Source organism: Balaenoptera ricei, chromosome 4, assembly GCF_028023285.1.
Source record: "Balaenoptera ricei isolate mBalRic1 chromosome 4, mBalRic1.hap2, whole genome shotgun sequence".
Classification (NCBI taxonomy): domain Eukaryota; kingdom Metazoa; phylum Chordata; class Mammalia; order Artiodactyla; family Balaenopteridae; genus Balaenoptera; species Balaenoptera ricei.
In genome coordinates this window covers 158,206,307-158,225,527 of record NC_082642.1, presented here as the reverse complement: position 1 = coordinate 158,225,527, position 19,221 = coordinate 158,206,307, and the positions used below count along the sequence as shown (strand labels likewise).

Below are 19,221 nucleotides of genomic sequence, written 5' to 3'. Positions count from 1 at the left end.
AAACCAACCACCTCAGTGCTTAAGAAACCTGAGACTAAATGTATCATGGGCTCCTGGGACTGAGACATGACATTAGGCGAAAAAAAGGGAAATCCAAATAAAGTGTGGAGTAGAATTGAACAGTAATGCACCCACGTTGGTCCTTATTGGGGAAAATGCTCCCTGGTAATGTAAGAGCTAACATTAGGGACCCTGGGAGAGGGGTGAAGGGGGACTCTCTCTACTGCCTTTGCAAATCTCTGTCTGGAAATCGAAAACTATTCTAAACCAAGAGGTTTATCTAAATGAAAGGAAAATACCCACCAGGAAAAACGGGCTTGCAAAAACAGTGACCTGATCACAACAGAAGTGCTTTCGAGTTAAAGTTCGTGTTAATAGGGAGGCTGCTGGGAGTTCCCCCTCCATCCCCCAGGGCTGGCCGGCTTACGGAGAGCCAGAGAGAACAGTAAACAGCTCCAACTTGGTAGAAAGTCAAAAATCCTCTTCTCCTTCCCTAACTCGACACAAACAATGACCCAGGACTGCCCAGCGCCTGGCAACCCCAGGTGAGTCACGGTTCAATGAGATAAGGCGGAGATTTCTGTCTGAGCCACAGCCCTGAGCACTCTCTAGGGCTGGGGAATCGGATCCGCTCTGGAATAATCAGATAATAATCCTTCCTCGGAATTCTCTTTCCTCAAAGGGGCCCTGGCCATCGGCCTGGGAGAAGGGAAGTTTGGGGTAGGCTCCGGGCGCAGCGGGGTCCTGGGCTTGCCGCGCAGGTGAGCGTGCGGAGGAGACGGGCCGTGCGGGAACCGGGGCGTCGCTGCAGGTGGTGGGCGTCCACTGAGATGCTCGGTTCTGCGCTGCGGAATCCGTCCGGACTAAGTATTCCAACTTTTGTGCCGCAGTGTTTGCACCATATGATACTCATCGCAGCGTTATTTATAAGAACCAAAAACTGGAAACCACTAGATGTTAAGTGGTAGGAGATCGCTCAGTGCTGATCCAGCCCTGTGAAGTAGTGCCTTGTGGGCATTAAATCACGCTGGAGAACGCGATTTATTGACTCGGAAGATGTTCCAGATAAATTGCCGAGGGGTACAAGTGTGCTACAAAACATCTCCCACAGGGTGACCACCCTTCTGTAAAAGGTCTGCCCTGAATGAAACTGGAAGAAAATGTTAACAGTGGTTATTGTTGCGGGAGGGGGGTTGTTGGGGGGGGGGCGGGGGGAGGGCAGACTTATGGGCAATTTCCCTTTTCTTTGTTTCCAAATTTTCTACGTTGCTTGTGTATTCTTTTCTGTATTTTAAAAATACACTTAAAGAAAATCATGTATGACTTATCATGGCCTTCCAAATGTGGGACTTAAAAAAATTGAAAAAGTCATCGAGGCTGAAAAAAAAAAAATCACGTGTTCTCGTAATGCTCTTCCCTTTTTTGGGTTCTTGACTGTTGAGTGGGAGGAGAGAGAAGAAAGGAAAGCTGAGGTTTCACTGCTGCCGGGGATGAGACCGCTGAGCTGAGGTCGCTGAGACGTAAGAAATCCCACCCCCAGGCGACCCGGAGGTGAGTGCCTTCTTCCCGCCTCGCCTCCCCAGGTGCCCAGGCTGCCACATCCAGGCTGTGGCCCCAGGCTTCTCTGTGCCAATCAACCAGTGGGTCTCAGCGCATCACTTACAGGGACCTCTCACTTCTGGGTCCAAAGAGCCAGGCCGTCATGAGGCACTTCTGAACCAGCTTTGATCCGAGGAGCCAGGAAGGTGTGGAGAAAGCTGAGCTTCCCGTGCCTGTGGTGTAAATACTTCCGACCAGGCACTTTCCAGCTGCCCACGTGGTGTCCCTGAGCTCGGAGGTGGGGGGAGACAGAGGCTCACTGGGGGCCTCCCAAGCCGCAGGAACAAGCGCTGCAGCCCCCATGCCCTCCCCGGCGGTCACAGGGCAGCCCTGCAGCAGCTGCAATGCCAAGCGGGGCCCAGGCAGCAAGCCGGGACCCACCGAGCAGGTGTCTGGTGGGCTCTGTGCCTCGATATTCCTCCTCCCTGTCACCTCCCACGCGCGCCGGAGCCCCTTCCTCAAACGTCACCAACTGAATCCGACGGGGGTCCAGGTCTGTGCCATCCTGGTCAAGTCACCCGCCTCCCCAGGTCTGTGTCCCCGTCTGCTCCCCTCTGGTAGCGACCAGTAATCTCCTGCTGGCCTTTACAGGCCCCTTTTCCTCTCTCCTCTCCTTCCTTCTGGGCTCCTGCCTGCGTCCCCTCCACGCTGCTTCCAGAGTGACCCTTCCAAGGCCTGGTGGGGGACTGTGGACCCCACCCCACCCCACCCCAATTCAGCCCCCTCTGCCGGGCCTGGGGGCCTTCAGGGTGAGTCCTCCTCCCCTCGCCCCCAGCGCCTCCCACCCCGTCCCCCCGCCCAGCACCGGCCGCCCCATGACCTGCGCTTCCACAGAGCAGATCTGCCCACGAGACTCTAGCTAGAATGTTCTGGGCCTCTCCTGCCTGGCGAGCTCCTATTTAAAGGCGCTAACACTTTAAAAGTGGGGCTGAGTGCCACGGGAGGCTGGTTCGCTGGGAGCAAGACGAGTTTGCTTTCCTGCTTCCCTGCTTCCCAGAAGGCAGGTGCCTCCCGCCTTCTCTCCTGGGGGGAGGGCAGCAGGCCGCACAGAAAGGTGACCGCTCGGGCTGGGCGGGGCTGGGGGGCTCAGCCTCTCCTGGGGGCCCCTCCGGCCCTCCGGACCTGTGACCTCACCAGCCCCATGACAGACCGACAGCAGGTGGGGAGAGTGTGGCCTCTGCGGGGGAAGGCGGGAGGGCTAGGGCGGCCCCCTCCTTCTACCAGGATATGATGCTCCAAACCAAGTGCCGTGCGCCCCGCCTGAGGCCTCCCCGACCCGGGACCCCCAGCCCCAGAAGAGCGTGCTCCCAGGGCAGGGGCAGCTCCCGCTGTGCATGGGGCCCTTGGAGACGGGGGCGGCAGACAGGGGGCCGTGGTCACCAGGGGAAGGGACTCCTCAGACCCAGCGCCGCCCCTGCAAGTGTCCCTTCAGGGCACCAGCGGGAATACACAACAGGCACCCAGCCGCGGACCTGAGGCCAGCTGGCCCTTCCTGGTTTTTATTGGTGGTGGCGGCATTGGTGGCCGTGGTGTCGTTTTAACACTCCCAGAAGAGGTGTATTCCTGTGACCTGCTCAACCCTGAGCTGTCCGGTCATCTCTGGGCCTGGCCCTCTGGGCTGGATGAGTGCACACGTCAGCCATCCCGTCCTCCGCGGGCTTTGGAGGCTGAGCGAGGATGCGCTCAGGATAACTGCAGGCCCAGCCCGTCTGCAGGGTCTGAGGGACCCAAGACTCTACATCTGACAGCCCCTGGGGCTGGGGGGCTGGCACCCCTCGTGTGCGGCGTCCACGCCCTAGCCTGCGGCTGTCCTGCTGCCCGGGACCTCGGGGATGGACGGGTCACGGGAGCCGTTCCCACACCCCGCGAGCTGGTGCTTTCTGCATTTCGGAGGCGGCAGCCTCATGTCTCAGGGCGCCCTATTGCCACCCCTCCCACTTCCCCTCCACCACAGGGTGGGTGTAGGCGGGCCTCCTGCCTGTTCAGAAACTCATCTCAGCTCTGAAACTGATTCAAACGATCACCACCCACCCCCCCACGCATTCACACATGCACATGCCTGCACTCTTGCCCCCGGAAGAGGCCTTCTGGAAAGTTCCCTCCGTGTCGAGAGGCTGAGCCCTGAACCCCACACAGCCCCATCCGCCCGGCCTCAGACGCAGCCTAGGACAGCCTCAGCAGTGCTGGTCGCCGCCCCAAGCGTCTTTTGAACCACACGGAGGGAGTAAGAGGCCTTGGGGACCTCTGGACAGTTAGGGGGGCCCCTAGGGGACCCTTTCCATCTCTTTCACAGGTTGGGGTTCAGACTAGGGTTTCACAGCCTTTAGAATGAAAAGGCTGGCTGCCAATACAGAAGAGATCGCTGTGCCGGTTCTCAAACTCAGCTGCCTGTTAGAATTGCTAGGGGAGCTTTAAGAAATATCCCCGGGCCCAAGCTATGCCCCGGACTGAATCCATCAGAGTGCCTGAAGGGGGACCCAGGCATCATCGTTTTTAAAGCTGCCCCGGGGACTTCGGTGTGCAGCCGGGTCTGAGAGCCACCGCCCAAAACAGAGGTTCCCAGAGCGGGGCTCGGGCCGGTAGCACCACCGTCACCTGGGAACTTGTGCTTTACCCCTGCCCCGCTGGACCTGAAATCTGAGGTGAGGCCAGTGACCGGTGCTTAGACTGGCCCTCTGGATGACCCTGCTGCACACTTGAGGCTGAGAACCAGTGTTCCAGAAGGATCTAGTCAGCTCAGGGGCCGTGAAGAGTGACTATCCCGAGACCGGGCAGGACTCACGCGGGACGCAGTAGAGGCCCAGCTGCTCGTAGCCCTCGCAGCAGTCGGTCACGTTCCTCCACTTAGGAACCTCCACCACCACGTACTGGGTCCGGGAGACGGTCTTGGGGCAGCGCCGCCAGGGGACCCACCAGCCGCAGGGAACGTAGGTCAGGCGGGACGTGTGCACTGCCTCCACGCTCTGGAAGTTCTGGCTCACGCTGTAGTTGCACAGCTGGTAGCTCAGCAGGGAGAGGCCTTTTTCTACGAGGGAGGGAGGAGGATGGAGAAACGAGAGGGGAAAATGCCAGAATCAAACCAATCTGAGGGGTTCTCTGCAAGTCCTCTGCTTCTGCAAGAGCAGGTGAAACAAGACGCCCACACACGGCGGACCCCTTGGGATCTGCCCACCGGCCCGTATCCGAGAAGGCGATACAGTAGCAGAGACTCAAGGGATGCAGCATGACACCTGCTTGCTGAGAAATCCTCCTCCACAGAGCAGGAGATGCCACCCCAGCCCGACCCCTGCTCCCCGCACCCAGGGGTCTGACGGTACGCTGAAGGGGACACAGAGAAACCAAGCTTCTGGGGCTCGTGTCCTGGGCTCTGCTGCGTGTTCTCTGACTCTGCGGGCTGGAGAGCCCTGCGCACACCTCGTACCTCCACAATAAGGGCTGTCACGTGTGACGTGAAAACACAGCGGTTCCCTCAGTGAATACATAGTGAAGGCCCACTAAGCGCTGGGCACGTTGGCAGTGACACCCTTTTTTGGAATGAGATGAAAGATAAACACACAAGTCAAATACATGTGAGAGGTTCATAGATGGTAAAGTTCAGTCCGACCGTTGCTGTGGTCGGCGGGAGATGAGGGCACAGTGCCCGAGGTGGGACATCCAGCTGGCCTTTTCAGGCCCTAGGTGTCTCTCACCTGGAGCCTGGTTCCTGGGCACAGGTGTCCATGGCCTTTATCAGCTTTATCACTTGGTTCTCGAGACCCCATATCACCTACTACCTTCATCATCCTCAGACCCCTATGTCGTGGACCACCTGCCACGGGGTCCTGGGGTGTCCCATCTGCCCGGGGAGCCTCTATTGCCTCATAGAGCAGGGACCGTTTGAGGGCTGAAATATGTCCCACCCCAAATTCATAAGTTGAAGTTCTAACCCCCAGTACCGCAGAATGTGACTGTACTTGGAAAAAGGGTTTTTGCAGACATAATTGGTTAAGATGAGGTGATATTGGTGTAGGGTGGCCCCTGATCCAGTATGACTGGCATCCCTTATAAGAGGGAAAATTTGGACACAGAGACAGGAATGCACACAGGGAGATGCAATAGGAGACAAAGGCAGAGATCAAGGTGATGCATCTACAAGCCAGGGGTCACTAAAATCATCAGCAACCCAAACCACCAGAAGCTGGGGAGAGATGTGTCTGGGACAGATTCTCCCTCCCAGCCTCAGGAGGAACCAACCCTGCCAACACCTTGACCTTGAACCTCTGGCCTCCAGACTGTGAAGAAATAAATCTCTACCACTAAGCCCCCCAGTCTGTGGGGCTTTGCCGAGGCAGCCCCAGGGAACTGACAGGAGGGCCGTGGGGTGCCTCCCACATCTGCGGCCAGCGTGGGACTTGCTGCGTTCCTGGGCTGTCAGTGAAGGATGAATGAATGCTTTGAATGTAATTCACGTTTTCCGATACTCAAGCTCTGAGCTCTAAGCCTTACGAGCCTGTACAGCCGCTGGGTAGGGCGTCCATGTTGTAGTGTAAACCCTTCAGTGAGAAGGTGGATTTCTGGGGCGAAACTCAGAGGGCGCAGGAGAAATCATCTTCATCGCCGCCCCCAGGACAGCACTCCTGAAGATTTCCACCTTTGGCCTCAGGGTCCCCCACAAGCATGCAGAAAGCGAGACTTGGGGGCTGGTGACCCCCAGGAAGAAATGGGGCCAAGCCAGCCCTCACGCCCAGGCTGCTGGGAGAGCCTGCAGCCTTACTCTGGGCAGAATTGGGTGCTGAAGCCCACCGCCCCAGAGCGAGCCCACTCCCAAGCCATGTAGTGGCCTCCCCTGGGGTGGCAGGGCCTGTGGGAGTAGACCCGGCCTGTATTCACCAAAGGGCGGGTCCCAGGAAGCTTTGGGAGGGAACAAGAGGCCCTTGGCTGGGCGGGGTAGGGCAGGAGAAGGCGGCTTCCGAGGCCAGAGCTTAGAGGTGACTGGGATGAGGGGCTGGAGAAGACGCCACAGTGAAACGTGGTCACTAGTTGAGCGATGGCGCCATGCATGTGTTCGAGAGAACATGCACACGTGTGCATACGCATGCGCACACGCTCCTTCTTCCAAGTGAAACTGCACTTGGATCTCCATGTTCTGTTTTTCACATTCTATGAGAGGCCACCAAGTCCTCCCCAGGCCTGGCTTCTTGGCAGATCTCGCAGTAGAAACCTCTTAGCAGACCCTGCTGTTCAACAAATCCTTTCAGGAGCACAGGAGGCAGGGGTCCTGGGTTCTAATCCCAGAGGTAGAAAATCTTAATGCTCTGGTGGGTTCTAGGGTCAGAACTGCATTCACACTAGCTTCACTAATACCAGCCGTGTGATTCTGAGCATGTTTCATGCCCTCTCGGTGCCCCAGCCTTGTCATTTGTAAAATCATAGCTGTGCCTGAGGTTGTAGGAGAATTAAATGAAATCACGCCTGTACCGGAGCATGTGGTACCTGGGAGCAAACAGATGTGCAGCCCTGACGGACCACCTAGCGCTCCTGCGGGGTCCTCCCGCACATGAAATGCCTCCTAAGACCTCCTCTGGCTTCCAGACATTCCCATTCGTCTGCCACTGAGCTGTAGGGTTTGCATAGTACTCATTCCAAAGGAAATATCAAGTTGTTTTTTTTTTAATCACAATTCATTAAAAAAAAAAAATCACAGAATCCTGCCCATGGGTGAAAAATGTTTAAATTAGTACAAAACTGAAGCCGATGGTAGAAACAGAGTGGCTCTGTTTGAATTCCCAACAGAATAAGATGGATTTCTAGAGGAAAATGATGTAAAAGGTTTGCAATCTCAATTCTCTGAAATCTGGGGCTTCAGAAATCCAACGTGTTTTTAGCAGCTGACATGTGTCTCTCAAAGGCCTTGGACATGTGCTTGGTCCCTCAGGTCCCCCATGGGCCACTCGCATCCTCACTTGCTGAGGAAACGGGGCTGGCAGAGCCCAAGGTGAGCGGGAAGCCCCACTTCATGATACCCCCCTCTCTGGTGGGCAAAGGAGGTCTGAGCCAGGGTCAAAGGCAGGGATAGCCCTGGTGGAAGTCTTGCCCTCTGCCGGCTGTGTGGCCCTGGCCACTCTGGGTCTCCCTCTCCTTATCTGTAAGTTGAAGACTAATGGGCCATGGTTCCAGAGGGTTCGATTCTGACTCTCCAAGAATGTGTTACTCTCAGCGTGGCCAGCGGGCCTGTAACATCTGTACCCCCGGCAGAAATGCAGAGTTCCGGGCCCCTCCCAGACCCACTGACTCAGAATCCACACTTGAACCCCACCAAGCCCCAGGTGATTCAGAAGCGTTCCCGCCACCTCTTTTGTGGTTATGAAAAAGTATGGCCAAGAAGGGACAGACCCTGCCTCTCAAAGCAGGTGCATCTTTGCCTGCCCAGCTCTCGGCAGGGCTGCCGTCTTCAAGGGACCCACTCCCAGCCCATCGCCCCTCCGGCATCCCCGCACAGAGCCCGGACCCCTCACCTGTGAAGCCACTGGCCTGGCTCGGGCCCACGGCGGTGACCAGAACCAGCAGCGCCCGCACAAGGGTCCTGAACATGGTCGGGCGGTGGCAGTGGCTCTGGCCTGTCCCGAGCGGCAGCACAAAGGGGCCTGGGCCACCTGGACCCAGAGAAAGGGCCCTTCCCTTCCCTGCGCCGCCGACAGTGGCAGTGGCTTCAGAGGGTGCACTCGCCAGGAGCGTTCCCTTATGCCTGCTCGTAAACACCCGCCACTGCCGCAGCCGTGTCCCTCGGGGCACCTGCGTGTCACAGCCCATTCTCCCTCCAGGCAGATGGCATCTTTCAGGAAAGGTGAGTACCCAACTGCCAGGCTGCATCTCTGGGTCCCATCTCGTTGTTACGCAGAAAACACATTTCAGACCCGAATCTGACTCCCTCCATCAAGTCCAAAGTATTCTCTTACCTTATCGTCCCAAACTGGCAGGAGAAAACAGCAGCAAATCAAAGTGGTACATCAGATTCAGAAAAGCATCCTTCACACAATTGGACAGAACAGATCAAAGCCATAAAAATGTTCCTATGACCCAGTGATCCCTTCCCGAGGCTTGGTCTGAGGGCCATGAAGCTGCAGTCTCAGAGAGATTCATTACTTGCCGGAATTTAAACCGGCAAAGCGTGGAAGTGAGCCTTCGGGGGAGGAGGGGAGAGTAAGTTGTTATAGAGCATCTGGATGTAGCATCACCCAGATGTGCTCCCCATGAAGACGTTTAGCGGCGTGGAAACGGCACCTCACCACGTGAAATCAAAACAGCACCTCTTACAGCTCTGTCCCCAAAAAGACAACAACTCTACGATTCTATAAAATTGGGCCCAACCCAGAAAGGACCAGAGGACTAAAACACGGTGAGGGATGACAGAATGATAGCTGATTTATGTTTTATTTCCATAACCATCGTGTGTTGTGTGAACTGGATTTTTACATTTCGTATCAAATACTTCCTAGTTGATGACACGTCCTTATTCCTCTGTTGGGCTGTCTTTCATTGTTTGGTACAATTTTTATCATTAGACTAGGCACAATTATTAACATTAGATGAAGGTCTCATTAGTTGTACTGAGAAAACTTTCAAGTAGGGTAACAAAGATCCATCTTGGCTACATGTTTCAGAGGGATAATTCCCTTGTGTTCAAAATACAAAACAGTTCTGCCAGAAGGGCCCTTCTAGCCTAACTCCCAAAGGACATCAGTACATCTTTTATTCTCGGGAGATTAATTTCTGAGATGATTAACTGCTGCATTTGCCTTGTTAATGACTAGATCACAGATGCCAGGACAAGAAGACAAAAAAAGGGAGCTGGAAATAATCACGCAGCTAAGGGGCTTAGTGCAAGTCTCCTGGGAGACAGTACCCTTTATAGAAAAACAGTACTACAGGATTGACTCATAAACTCTGCTGCTGTAAAGGAGGTTAAAAAAAAAAAGTGTCAATAAGAAAAGAAAACATGTTAAAGCTATAGTATAATATTCAAAAAAATAAAATTTAACTAGCTCTAACAGAATAAATTGGAAAAGTATTATAATTAAGGGAAATATGAACATTTAAAATGTGAGATGAATCTGTATTACAGTATGCTATCATCTCTTAGAGCTTTTGCTACTATAACATATGAGCACTTCTATAAAATATGAAGGTGGAATCAAAGATAATGTTATATTTTAAAACTCAAAATTGGCCCTGTGCACGCACCATTTTTTCTCATCTTCAGAAACACCCTACGAAGTAAGTCCCTTATCCCCATTGTGCAGATAAAGAAACGGAGGGTCTGAGGGGCCACACAGCCAATGAGTGGGATTCAGCCCCGAAGCCCACGTTCTTCACACTCCACTCCACTCCCTGTCTGGCCACAGCTCCAAGAGAGGGGAGCAAAGTCAAGACATTTTACCAGCTGGGCGCTTCCTGCTATTTGGAAAGTGTCCATAAAATGTTGTCACATCATGCTTTCTCTTTATATCGAAACTCATATGATTTAAAAAAATAAACCCTCGAAATTGGCAGCCTATTCCTAGCTCTGTCCTCTCTCACCCTCCCGTTCATATCCTACGGGTATAGAAAGGGTAAGTGTGCGGGTTGTTTCTAGTTCATCCACAGCGAGGTGTTTCCCTGCAGCGTATTTTTTCTGCATGACGGCCACAGGGATTTTCCACATTTGACTTTTCCATGCAAGTGCTTTGAGGAGAAATAACCGTCCACTCTAACCAGCGGGGAGAAGGTTGTCCCTTCAGGACGTCATTTCTGGGTGTGTCTGGTCACGGGTCCATCCAGCAAAGAGCCCCCGGGTCCCTCTTTTGGGACAGAAAATCCAGCATCTTGCTTACACCGTGTCCAAGAACTGGGGAACTGGGGGAAGCCAGCAGGGTGCCGGGCTAGACCTAAAGATACACACACACTCATTCACACTCACAAACTCACACTGATGTGTGCAGACACATTCACACTCACACTTATATGTATACACACATACAGGCACATTCACACACTCACACAAGGCTGCAGTCATATGTGCACACTCACACACTCACTCACCTATGCACAATCGCTCACACACATCCACACTCACACGCACATGTGCATGTGTCCGTGAACTCACACGTGTGTGTAGACAGACTCACAACACTTGCAGGCTTGCACAGTCAGATGCTCACATGTGCATGTGTACGTACAGACACACACCTCTGCACGCTCACACACACGCACAAACACGCAGGATGAGGTTGAGCTCCCCGACCCTGGAACTGGTGTCTCCGCGGACCCGACCTATGCTCTCTGCCGTTGGTGACAGAGTCTGGGCCAATCTCTGCCCACTTCCTCCTCTGGAAGAAGACGAGATTGAACTAGGTGGCCTCCCAAGGGCCTTTCTCATCGCTGGTTCTGAGTTCTGTGGCCCTATGAACAGTGGGTCCACAGACCCCTCTACAAAATCACATCTGTCGTTACCCTGCAGGCCAGGATGTATACGTGCCCAGCGCCATCCTGGGATGTGGCATTGTGTCCCAGGGGACAGACGTGCAGGGCCATTGCGGGGCTCCAGGTATTGTCTGGGCCAGGGATGGCACGAGCAGCCTTGCTCACAGCCTGCTGCCCGGAATCCTGCTCCATGGGCAGCCCTGGCGACTGCCATCCAAGAGGGGCGGGTGGGAGGGGCCGTGCGGGGCCTGCCTTACCTGGCCCGGCGGGGGGCGGGGGCAGGGGAGGATGGAAGAAGAGGCTTGGGTTGCAGAGGTGTGGGGATGGAGGTGAGAACTGCCGTGGGGCACAGGGGAACTGGGGGGCTCTGGACGGGGACAGCGTGGGGTCTGGAGACTGCTCTGCTCGTTGCCAGTTGGTGAGGCCATGCTGGAGGTGGGGAGGCACCCCCGTCTCTAAGGGGTTCTTTCCAGGGACACTAGCCATGATGGACGGCCATGATGAAGTTGTAAAAATGTTGTATTTGGAAGACACCCTAAGCAATCTGGCCCAGCTTCTGACCCAGTCCAGGCTGCCCTCTGTCACCCCGATTACCTAAAGCCACGTTTCCCGGGGGGCAGTGAGGACCACCCACATCCGAATCCTGCAGACGGGCTTAAGGGAAGTGCAGGCGCCTCCTAGCCTCGCCCCAAACTTCTCAGGCTGTTCGGGGTGGGTCCCCAGGGGCTCAGGTCCCTCAGGGGCACACAAAAGCTTGAGCACCCCCACCAAATCTCTCTAAACCTCTGAGGACGCAGTCCTGTGTGGATCAGCCCCTCCCTTGCAGCTAAATGCCTCCCAACGGGGCACACGCACACAGACATACACAGACACACAGACATGCACACAGAGAGGCGCACACACAGACACACACACAGTGACAGACACACAGAAGAGGCGCCCGAAACTCTAGGAGGTGAGGAGGTATAGGGAGAGAGGCCGCCCAGGGACCAGGTCACCCGTGCCCAGAGCACGTTCTGCTCCCGCCGGCTGCCTCTAAATGGACATCCAGCTTCAACTGCAGCGCCTGGAGGCAGGTGTGCTACACCCTCTGCTTTGGGCAAAGCCACCACCGAGGCAGAGGGAAGGAGCAAGCAAGTGGCAGGTGGGGTGACGTCCCCAGTGGCTGCCTCACTGCCCCTCCTCAGAGGGGTCAATTCCGGTGGCTTTCACCCCTGCCTGCCCTAGGGATGGAGTAACCCACCATCCTGGTTTGCCGGGGTTGAGGTACTTCTCAGGATGTGGGACTTTCACTGCGAACCCCAGGGAAGTCCCGTGAAAACCAGGATGAGTTTGTCGACTACTGGGAATCTCATTAAGAAATACCAGTCGCCACCCTAGCTGAGGAAAGAGCTTAGGACCTCTGCGGGAGGGGCAGGACCCTCTTTCTTTAAGGCACCTGGTGCGGGGGTGGCGTTCAAGGGGCAGCAAGGTGGACAACCTCTTGTCCAGTCCAGACCCAGTGTGGTTTGCCAATGAGGAAACGGAAGTGAGATGCCCTTGGACAAGGTGACCACGTGTAATGGGCTGAATCGTATGTCAAAAGATACGTCCAAGTCTTAAACCCCGGTCCCTGTGAATCTGACTTTATTTGGAAATAGAGTCTTTGCAGATGTAACCAAGACAGAGACTGGAGTGATGCGTCCACAAGCTGAGGGACGCCAAGCGTTGGCGGCCGCACCAGAAACTGGAAGAGACAGGGAAGGAGTCTCCGTCTGAGCCTCCAGAAGGAACCACGCAGCTGACACCTTGGTTTCAGACTGCTGGCCTCCAGGACTGTGAGAAAATAATGTTCAGTTGTTTTAGGGAGCCCCAGTCCCCCCAGGACACACATGCCAGAGACGGAGCCTCACCCACCTTTCCTTTGAACCCCCAGCTGGCACTCTTCCCTCCACCCCCTGCCCTCTGCCCACCTCCCCTCTTGTTCACCCCCACGAGCCCCACCCCTCTTCCAGCAGAGTTTATTTGGGGTGAATAATGAGAGACATTTGATACACGTGGGGTCTGTGAGCGACAGGTACGCTCATTCTTTCAGGAAGTGTAGGCATCAACCTAAAGTAACACAGTCAGGTTCTGTGCCTTCCAGGCATGGGGGCTTTCTGCAGCTTCGGGAAATGTCTCCAGAGGTGACTGATAAGTCTCATCCCTGGGCATTTCCCGCTGACAGCCCAGCCCACAGTCTTGCTCTGCCAGCCGTGATCAAATGGGTCTATAACGCCTTCATCCCACTAGGAAAGCACCTTTTCCATCCTCTGGTGCACGGGCTTGGGCTGTATTGTCTCAGCCACATCTGGGTGATTCCCCTGCAGGGACGACTCACCAGCGGCCCACACTTTGTTGTCCGCACTCGGCACTGGCCCTGCCTGGCTTCTTTGCAAACCTTCCCTCACTTTCACTTGGAAATTCTCTCGCATCGTCTGTTTCTTGTACTGCCTACAGTGAGTGGTTTCCAGAGAGTGCTGTTTTCGTCCTGAGGCCTTTATCCTGATGGACAGTCCTGGGGTTCAGCACTGGGGCCTTAGCAGAGCCGCGTCAGAACACCCAGCACCCAGCATCAGGGCATCCAGGGCCCCAGCCCAGACCTAGCCCCCTCTGCCTCTCTGCCTGTCACGGCCTCAGCCAGCAGTACACAACAGCATTTCCCTTTGTGCTTCACAAGGAAAAGGGAGATTCGTCCTGAAAAAACTGGTGTGCATGTTGTGGACTGAATGTTTTTCTCCTCAAAATTCACAGGTTGAAGCCCACTGTGGCTCTATCTGAAGGAAGGAAGTATATAATTAAGGTTAAATGAGGTCGAAAGGATGGGGCCCTGATCTGATAGGGTTAGTGCCGTTATCAGAGGAGACCCCAGAGCCCTCTCCCTCTCTCTCTTTCTGCCACGCGAGGACACAGCGAGAAGGGAGCAGTCTCCAAGCTAAGAAGAGCCCTCACCAGACACCTACCCTGCTGGACCCTGATGGTGGACTTCTGGCCTCCAGAACTGTGAGAAAGTAAATGTCTGTTGTTTAAGTCATGCAGTCTGTGGTCCTAGCTGACTAAGTGCATCAAGAAGCTAGCAACAATGTTGATGACGGTAGCCACCCAGCACTGTGGGTCTTGCTGGTTTTCTGAGATGAGGTCAGAGATGAGCTCAGAGCCTCTTGGGGGAAGAGAAAGCCCCCAAGACCACAGCCTGAGGGGCCTCGCGAGGAGCCCTGGGTGGGATTTTGCCTGCAGACAAGGGGAAACAAGAGGACACGAGAAGGGGTTGCCTGGCCTCCAAGGGAGCAAGGCGGGTCCACATCACAACCAAGAGCCAGCCGTTTCCAAGGTGACACAGGAAGCTGCTGGGGACAAGTGCGGAGCCAGAGCCCAGGAGAAAGCGCCATTGCTGCTCTTGCTTCCGTGGGCATGTCCAGCCCTGACGGTCTGATTCTGAAACAGCTCCAAGGAGGGACAGGAAACAGGAAGTGAGAAAGGAGGAGGGGAGGCTTTGACACTGAGAATTCACATTTGAGAAGAATCAAACATACAAGAAAGGAGAGGAAGAGAGAGAGAGCTTGCCTGCACAAATCAGACTCCTCTGGGATGTCTGTCCTTTTCATCCGCAAGCTGTTTGCAATCAGCTCTCTGTCTGTCCGTCCATTCATTCCACACACATCCCCGTGGTGCCTTCCAGGGCCACCTGGGGACTCAGCAGTGGACAGGGCTGACCCGGACCCAGAAAGCCTTCAAGTCTGCTGTGGGTTAAATCGTGTCCCCAAAAAAGATATGTTCAAGCCCTACCCCCAGTACGTGGGAAAAGAGGTCTTTGCAGTTGTAATTTAGTTATGATGAGGTTATCCTGGCTTAGGGTGGACCCTAAATCCAATATGCTCGGTGTCTTCTGAGGAGGGAAATTTGGATACAGACTCACAGAGGCCATGTGATGATGGAGACCGAGGTTGGGGACAGCTGCAGGTCAAGGGACACTGGGAACCGCCGGCCACCGCAGAAGGGGACACAGCCCTGCCGACTCCTAGATCTGGACTTCTGGCTCCTGGGCCGTGAGAGAACAAATTTCTGTTGCTTTAAGCCCCCCAGTTTGTGGTGCTTTGTTGCGGTGGCCCTAGAAATCACACAAAATACAATGGAGAAGTCTGACATTAAATATAATTTCACAACTAATTATATCCTGACAACGGGGCCCCTGGAGAAAGCTGAGACCTGGAGGTTGAGGCACTACCTGCAGAGGCTCTGGGGTCGGGAGCTCGGTTCCTCCAAGGAACTGGTGGAGGGGAGGGCCCCGGGGCTCAGAAAGGCCAGATGCGGCCCCAGCCCGTCACATCATGCCATCTTTCAGGCCACAGCCCAGGACAGCGTGGCATCCAAGGACCGTGCCTCTCTTGAAGTGGGTATTGAGGCAGAGTGCCAGGGAAAGCATCCCGGTGTCACCTCCACCTGGGAGCAAGGTGCCGACCTCCACGGGGTATGCGATGACAGGGCCTCGGTGTCACTCAGGGCCAGGTCACAGGAGGTCGACGTCAGTTTCAGCAGGAGGTATGTGGGTCAGATAATGAGGGCTGTTAAGCCCTGGAATGCCGAATCTAGAGCACTGTGACAAGGAGACGCTGGCGCTGGTGAACCTGCAGAGGCAGCTGGGGCTCCAGCACCTCACCCCATCCACCCCACCAGGGTCACACCCAGGAGCACCACCTCCACGCTTACAGCCGCAGGGCAAGGCTCCCTTCCCGAGGGGGTGGCTTCAACTGGGGGTGAACAGGCACTCAGCTCTGGGGAGCATGATACGGAGCGAGAGGGACCCACTGGCCGCCAGGGAGGAAGAGGAGGAAGAGCTTGCCCTGGGCTTTCAGGCCCCACGGATCCGGCTCCATCCCTCCGTCACCACTTTCTGAGCAGCCTTGGAAGGCACAGGGACAATGCACCTCCTCACGGGTGGCCCTATGAGCTAGAGACCCTAGCATGTGACCAATGTTTCATCAAGGCTCTTGTGCCTGCTAGCCCCTCGTGAAGGTGGAGACCAAGAGTGACCTTGAGATGACCTTGGGCAGGAAAGGGCAGTGCAATGCCAGCGGCAGTCACGTCCATGCGTGAGACCCACTGGACACATGGACTCCTTGCCACTGGTGGTCTGGGGACAGACAGGCAGACAGTGAAGGCCTGGCCTGGAGGTGGACCCGCTGGGAGCTGGCTGTGCTGGGGAAGCTGTCCCCACTAGTGGTGCAGGTGTGGGTGCTCAGCCCGGCCGCGTCAGTAGTCGGTCAGGGTTAGGGCAAGCAGGTGGCACTGTGGCAGCCAGGACAGCATGGATCATGGGCACACGGATGCCACAGACAGGGAGCCAGGGCAGGGGTCAGCTGGCCGGCCTCAGGGAGGTCCACCAGTGGTGGCAGGGCTGGCCCTGGGCCACAAACTCCTGATCCCCAAAGGACAATGCCCAGGGCCATCTTGGGATGGGGAGGGACCCTGAACAGACCACAGGACCAAGGCACAAACAGAGGCTGAGCTGAGCAGCAGGAACTGGGTCCAGGGTCCAAGCCAGCCTGGGGCTGGAGGTCAAGGTCAGGCATCACAACTGGGGCCCGGCCTGAGGGGCTGATGCTCGGGAAGGACACCAGGGCCATCAGGTCAGGGTTGGACCAACAAGGGAACAAATATTGGTCCAATCAGCACCAGCTCAAATACTAATTCCTCCTTGTAACCTCCTGGCCTCCCCTTCTCCCATCTCTCTTCCTTCTGAAGTTTTTGGCCCCTTTGTCCCTTATATCCATGTGAATAAAGGTCTCCTCTCCTGATGGACGGTGGGCAGACCAACGGGAGGGATCATGGCTAAGACCACCTCCTCCTGGTACCCAGCCCAGTGCCTGGCATACAGTAGGTGCTCAATAAGTTCTAATTAAGTGAATGGCCTTGGGTTAGCCCACATGCACATTAGCGGGTCACCAAGACAAGCACAAGGAACAGAGGTCCCCATGGCCAGCTTCCCCCACCCTCTGCCTTGAGGGCACCTTATTTTCGGGTCAACAGACTCTAACAGAGCCACAGCCTTGCCCCCCAGAGTAATCCAGACCACTCCGGTGTTCAGACCTTCAAGAAAATGCTGCATTCTGGCAATCGGGCTCGGGCTGGTAGGGTCCCCTTTCCCACGGAGATTACAAATTGGGGAAAGATCATTTCTGGCAGCTTTCTTCACTTATTTCCTGGAGAAGGAGTCCAAGAGTGAGAGGAGGACCTTCCCAGATGAGAAACTGATGCCCAATCGTGCGTGTGGTCTTAGAAATATATCTAAATTTAATATTATTACGTGTTTAAAATTCTCATAGGGGGGAGGCTCCCTTTAAATCAGACCACTTCACAAATCACTGACCAAGAAAAGACTCTGAGTATTGCACCACAGGACAAAGAAGACCCTCTGGAAGATCTTGGCCGGTATTTGAACCTGGAAGAGACGCACAGCATAACGCAGAAACCTCTGCTGGGCACTCAGCCCTGAGGCTGGATGATGCCTTCCTAAGGGCTGGACAGCCAGGCCAGCACAATCACCCTGAGGGTTTGGTAATGGGTTCTTAAACTGGAACCCATTACCAAACTGGAACTGGAATGGAAGTTCTGGAACTTCCTTCCAGATGAGTAACTTCTTTTCTATTTTCCGAAAGTTGGGAGGTTTTCTTGTTGTTGTTGTTAAGAGATACACTGGAAGTGATGTTAAGAAAAACATACCCTTTCTGAAAACCTCAAAGTACGTGAAGAAAGTCCACCAGTGTGCCAGCGCTTTGCTGAGGCTTTTCTGGGGGAGGGAGGGCCTGGAATTCCGCGCCCAGCATTTGCAGAGTAAATGAATGAGTGTTTGCCCCACAGCGTTCGGTGGTTTGGGGCTTGTATAAATAAGAGACAGACAGATGAGAAAGCCCAAACGGAAAGACTGGCCTGGAATGTCTCGCTGACTGGTGGGGCCATGGAGAGCAGTTTTCCATCCCAGAAGGAAACAGACAACGCAGCGTTTCCAGCACGACACCCAGGGAGTCTGCTGAACAAATTAGGGAGAAATGATACGTGCAATGTTTGGGGGGCAACCGTCTCTTGGATCTCAACAGTGTTGGAAGGGAAAAGAGCAAGTGGGGGGCACCTGAGAAGGGAAAGATGACAAGCAAGGGTGGTAGATGTAGTGGGTAGACCAGTGTCCCCCCCAAAAAAATTCCTGTCCACTCAGAACCTCAGAATGTGACTCTTCTGGAAATAGGGTCTTTGCAGATGGAATTAAGGTAAAGACAGAGAACGAGGTCATGCTGGATCAAGGTGGGCCCTGAATCCAATGAGCCTGTCCTTCTAAGAGACAGAAGAGGACACCCAAAGGAGACAGAGATTGGAGTGATACATCTCCAGGCCCAGGAACACCAAGGACGGTAGCAACGCAGGAACTGGAAGAGGCAGGTGAATTCTCTCCGCGAGCCTGCAGAGGGAGCGCAGCCCTGCTGACACCTTGATTTCCGGCTTTTGGCCTCCACGCTGCAAGACAATGCATTTCTGTTGTTTTAAGCCACAAACTTTGTGCTAAGTTGTTGCAGCAGCCCAGGACGCTATTACAAATGAAAGGGATTAAAGGCTCCCACAGGACTCAGGCAGGTCCCACCCAGCGTCTTTGCTTGCTGGTGTGTTAGTTTCTGCTGTATAACAAAGTGAATCAGCTATACGTATACATATAACCCCATATCTCCTTCCTCTTGCATCTCCCTCCCACCCTCCCTATCCCACCCCTCTAGGTGGTCACAAAGCATCGAGCTGATCTCCCTGTGCTGTGCGGCTGCTTCCCACTAGCTATTGGTTTTACATTTGGTAGTGTATATATGTCCATGTAGATGCCTGTTTTCATGCTTGCTCAGAGGCAAACCACGAGGAAGGGAATGATTTTCCTGCTGAGATACCTTTGCTCACAATAGATGATGCCTCTGGACACAGAACTGGTGCAGAATTTTTAAGTGGTTTGCCCTCAAGGTTTCACAAACGATTCTGAGAAAATTAGACAAAGAAACCGTTGGTCAGGCAGTGATGGGAGCAGAGGATGGAGGGAAGGATTCCGAAATCAAGCTCTGACTCTGCTTCCAGGCTGAGGTATCTCCTCTCCCCTGGCCTACGAGCCAGGAGAAGAACGGCATTGTGTCACTAAGC

The 19,221-nt window shown here is 54.8% G+C and overlaps 1 protein-coding gene across 1 annotated transcript in view; it reads right to left on the bottom strand.

The window, feature by feature from the left end:
* The window catches only part of UMODL1 (uromodulin like 1), a 58,068-nt gene extending 49,899 nt beyond the window's left edge, over window positions 1-8,169 (bottom strand). The window contains exons 1-2 of the mRNA XM_059922299.1: window positions 8,094-8,169; window positions 4,382-4,624 (exon numbers count right to left, since the gene is read on the bottom strand). Coding sequence (XP_059778282.1) covers window positions 4,382-4,624; window positions 8,094-8,169 — 319 coding nt within the window. The remainder of the gene's footprint in view (window positions 1-4,381; window positions 4,625-8,093) is intronic.
* Window positions 8,170-19,221: the final 11,052 nt, after the last annotated feature.